Consider the following 3,795-nt stretch of genomic DNA (forward strand, 5'->3'; position numbering starts at 1 on the left):
GGTTTCTTTTCTGTGGTAGCAAAGCTCTTTCCCAAAAGTGATGAGTCATTAATGGAGGGAATAGTTTCTGGTGATGATGTTCCCTGACAACCTCCATGTATCATCCTCATCTGTCTGTCTGTCGATCCAGGAGCGACTGACGGTCGAAGCCCCAAAGAGACACAAAGTGTCGGTGCACGTGCTGTCCAGGGAGATGGACACCTGTGAGTATCTGTAGACACAAGATGATAACATGGGCTTCATTTAGACACCCACTGAGGTCGCTCACTGACAGTCTGACCTGTCTGTGTGTACATCAGGTCCAGTAGTGGGAGAGTTCCCCGCTCAGAATGATGTCAACCTGGCTCCTGCTCCTTCCCTGCCACAGGTAAGGATCAAACTTTTATTTTTTATATTTTGTTAACCTGACAGATTCCCCAGCTGCTGATATTCAGTCAGATTTTAACATTACTATAAATGCGCAGCTTAAATGTGAAACGGTGAAGGTGAAAACCCAAAGGACCTGAAACGGTGACAATAACCAGGATATCCCAATACGTCTAACCAATAAGTGACTGGAATGGCAGGCCTGTTTCTCATACAAACAAAACAACAAATAATGAACCTGTCACTCAACTCAAAAACCTTAAAAATATGTTTGTGAATCAAACCTTTAAAGTGAGTTTATGTGTAATTTCTTCAGTGTCACACACACCATCCTGCTTTTTTGGCTCATGTGCAGTGTGTGTGTGTTACATTTGACTTTTATAATTCTATGCTCTTATCATTTTCTATGATCTGTTCATGTGACCAAAGTAGGCAGCTCCTAATTGGTTCATTTTGTTTTGAAAACGATGTGTTAAAAGCCCCAGTTATGTGAAGGCATACAGAAGAAGCCTGGGTTAAATAAGAACGTTCAACCCACTCTCAGACGTTCATATCCATTACGCTGTGATAGGTTGCGCCAGCTAACTTATACAAAGTCCAGCTATGTTGAACTTGATTTGTAGAGGGGTCTTTACATTTGTCAGCCTCCCTCTGATCTTTTTCTTCTTTGCAGCCCACAGTGATTCAGGACATGACAGAGTTCAAGAGGAGTCTGCCTCTGTTCCCTCTGGTCAAACCTCACATCAACCTCAGGGCAGCCAAACTGTGAGCGAAGCCGGCAGGTCGACACAGCAGGGAGGCACGGAGGGTGGCTCCTGCCATCAGGAAGACCTGCATGAGTGTGTTTGTTTGCGTGGATGCATGTTGAATGCAGGTGTGTGCATGTGTAGCAGGGAGGAGCCACTCAAAGAGGAAACAAAAGAATCACAAAGTTGTTGACGTAGCTGTGATAATTATAGAGGTAACACCAGAATCACCTCATGTAACGTCTCTAATAGGAGACGTAAGCTCACGCTTCACAGCACTGTGTAGGCTGCTGTAGACGAAAAAGAAGCAAAATGACAAAAAAAAGAAAAAAGCTGAGGGCCAGGGCCCTTTAATGAGTTCAAGTGTACTGCAGAAGCTTCACAGTAGGAAGCTTTTTATTTGGATTATTCAGAGACATCCTGCTTTGAGGATGGATTGTGGGTTTATTGTGATGAGCTGTTGAGGTTACAGACAGTAGCTCCATGAAGGTCTTTGCTTTTATTTGTTTGGACTGGTGTGTTTGTAACTCTCTGAGAGGAACCACAGCTCTCCTGGGGGGGAGAAATCCCAGAAGATGCACTCGGGAAAATGAAATCTTTTAAGTCAAATTTCTGAATTTTAACGTGTTTGCCTGTAAACTGCTAAAATATTGGGATCCTATGAGGAGCTGTTTTTAAATTGCTAACCACTAAACCATGCCCGTACATTTCTTCTTTTTTAATGCGTTTCACAGTAGTATGTCACTCAGACATCTCAGGGGTATGTCCATGCTGTTTTGTTTTTTATTATTATTCAATTTTATTAGTAATTAAAATAAAAACATTTAGTCTGTCATCTACATCAGTACGTTATTCAATTTACAGTGTGATCGGTTTCTGAAAACTGAAAAGTAACGGCTGTAGAGACATTTTGTTTCTCTCTGCCAAAGCTTTGGGGAGGTCGTCAGGATCCGTTCACTCTGCATGAGACACGTTCTGCAGCTGCTGCCTTCACATTAGTTTGTAACCTGGTCTGATGTGAGGCACAACCCTGGAAGATCCAAAGAACCAGCAGCAGAAGCATGCCTTAGTCTATTACTTACACAGCATGTAGCTCCACAGCGTCTCGGGAGAGCCGGTGATAAAGCAGTTTTCACACAGCGTTCTAGATGAAACCAATGTTACATATCAGGCTTAGGCAGGCCGTGCACTGTTTAACTTCAAGTACCTAGTGAGTGGTTTTCATTTAGAAAATCAGATTATTAATTTCTGGATGTATTGAATGACTGTGATTGGCTGGTGGGGGGCATGGGCAGGTGAAGAGTGCTGAGTTTAGTCTTTTTATGTTTCTTGTGTGTTTCTAATTAATAAACAGCTGAATGGAAACTCGTCTATCCCACTTTTCCAGTCTCAACACGTGCACGTCAACATTTGGAAAATACATTTATTTACAGAGCTCATACTGTAGAAGTCTAACGTTAGAAGCATCGTGTGCAGTTCAGCCTCTTGAGGAGATCTGATGGGAAAGGTTTAGTCTGCAGATCTCAGAACACCTGTACAGAAGTTGACATGTGCAGGTTAAATATTCCAGGTGGTTGGTTATACATTGTGTTAAACAGGCTCTCTCACTCAGATTCTCATCTCAGCAATAACTTGTTAATTCAAAGCCACGTTATTTACACATGAACAAAGGAGTTTGATACATTAGGCTTCACGTCTTATAAACCAAACTGTTTTGGTCGGTTCACTCAAATCACAGCGCTCTATATTCATCCGTCCTAATATCTCAACATTTCAATACATTTGCCAGAAATTGTGGATAAACTTGAACATCTCCCTATATTTTTTCCACCGTTTCAAACCAATAAAATCCTACTTGAAGACTAAAAATCAAAGTGTCTGTACACCACTTGGGCAGGACAATACGGCTCGGTATTTGAGTGAACTGACCCTTTAATTTCCATTCAGAAGTGCTGGCTGCTGCAGTGAGTCATCTTTAGTTACCAGTGTCCGAGGTCATTCAGAGAGAAGTACCTGAGTCTGACCTGAGCTGGTCCAAGCTCAGGCAACTGAAGTCCCATCATGGCAGGCCGAGGGGGTGGAGGGTATGAACTGCCTCTAAAATCTGGAGGCAACGGCTTTAACTCAAGTGTCCGTCTCCTGTAAGCGCTGCACTGAATGTTGAGTCAGGCACCCCAAGGTTTTCTAATATATGTATTATCCACACATCACGGCACAGTGCTCACCTGCACTGTGACGGGTGACAAGGCTTCAAGACACATCACATGACAGCGTTTTGAAAAGTAGAGATGAGGAATACTGGACGAAGCATGTGAACAAAGTAAACAGCTGTGTATCAGCTTCTGATCTGCGCTCGGCGTGTTAGCCGTTAGATAATCAGCTGCAGTGGCACAATGACGTGGCGAGGCTAGTTTTCTGTTCTGCGTCAGGATTCACATCATTTTACTGTTTGCTCACGAGTACATTCCTTATGCTCAACATTAGTCTTCTTTGAACATAAGCCACTATCATCAGCCAATGGGGTGCTGCGAAATAAACAATATAAAACAATTTGCATTTTTATAAAACTAATTACACATGCCCCACGTTTTAATTGTTTAAAATATAGTAGGTTTACAATAGTTAATGTGATTGCTGAAGCTCATCCACCCTGCAGTCGTACTCAGGAAACAGGTGTGTGTGT

General features: G+C 42.6%; 2 protein-coding genes across 2 annotated transcripts in view; one reads left to right on the forward strand and one right to left on the reverse strand.

The window, feature by feature from the left end:
- The window catches only part of LOC102291974 (insulin-degrading enzyme), a 28,665-nt gene extending 26,188 nt beyond the window's left edge, over positions 1–2,477 (forward strand). The window contains exons 23-25 of the mRNA XM_005933599.3: positions 131–203; positions 300–367; positions 1,040–2,477. Coding sequence (XP_005933661.1) covers positions 131–203; positions 300–367; positions 1,040–1,135 — 237 coding nt within the window. The 3' untranslated portion in view covers positions 1,136–2,477. The remainder of the gene's footprint in view (positions 1–130; positions 204–299; positions 368–1,039) is intronic.
- The window catches only part of march5 (membrane-associated ring finger (C3HC4) 5), a 55,710-nt gene that overhangs the window by 27,772 nt on the left and 24,143 nt on the right, over positions 1–3,795 (reverse strand). The window lies entirely within an intron of this gene.

This window comes from Haplochromis burtoni, unplaced genomic scaffold, assembly GCF_018398535.1.
Source record: "Haplochromis burtoni strain Fernald_Lab_line unplaced genomic scaffold, NCSU_Asbu1 Contig_170, whole genome shotgun sequence".
In the NCBI taxonomy this organism is placed as follows: domain Eukaryota; kingdom Metazoa; phylum Chordata; class Actinopteri; order Cichliformes; family Cichlidae; genus Haplochromis; species Haplochromis burtoni.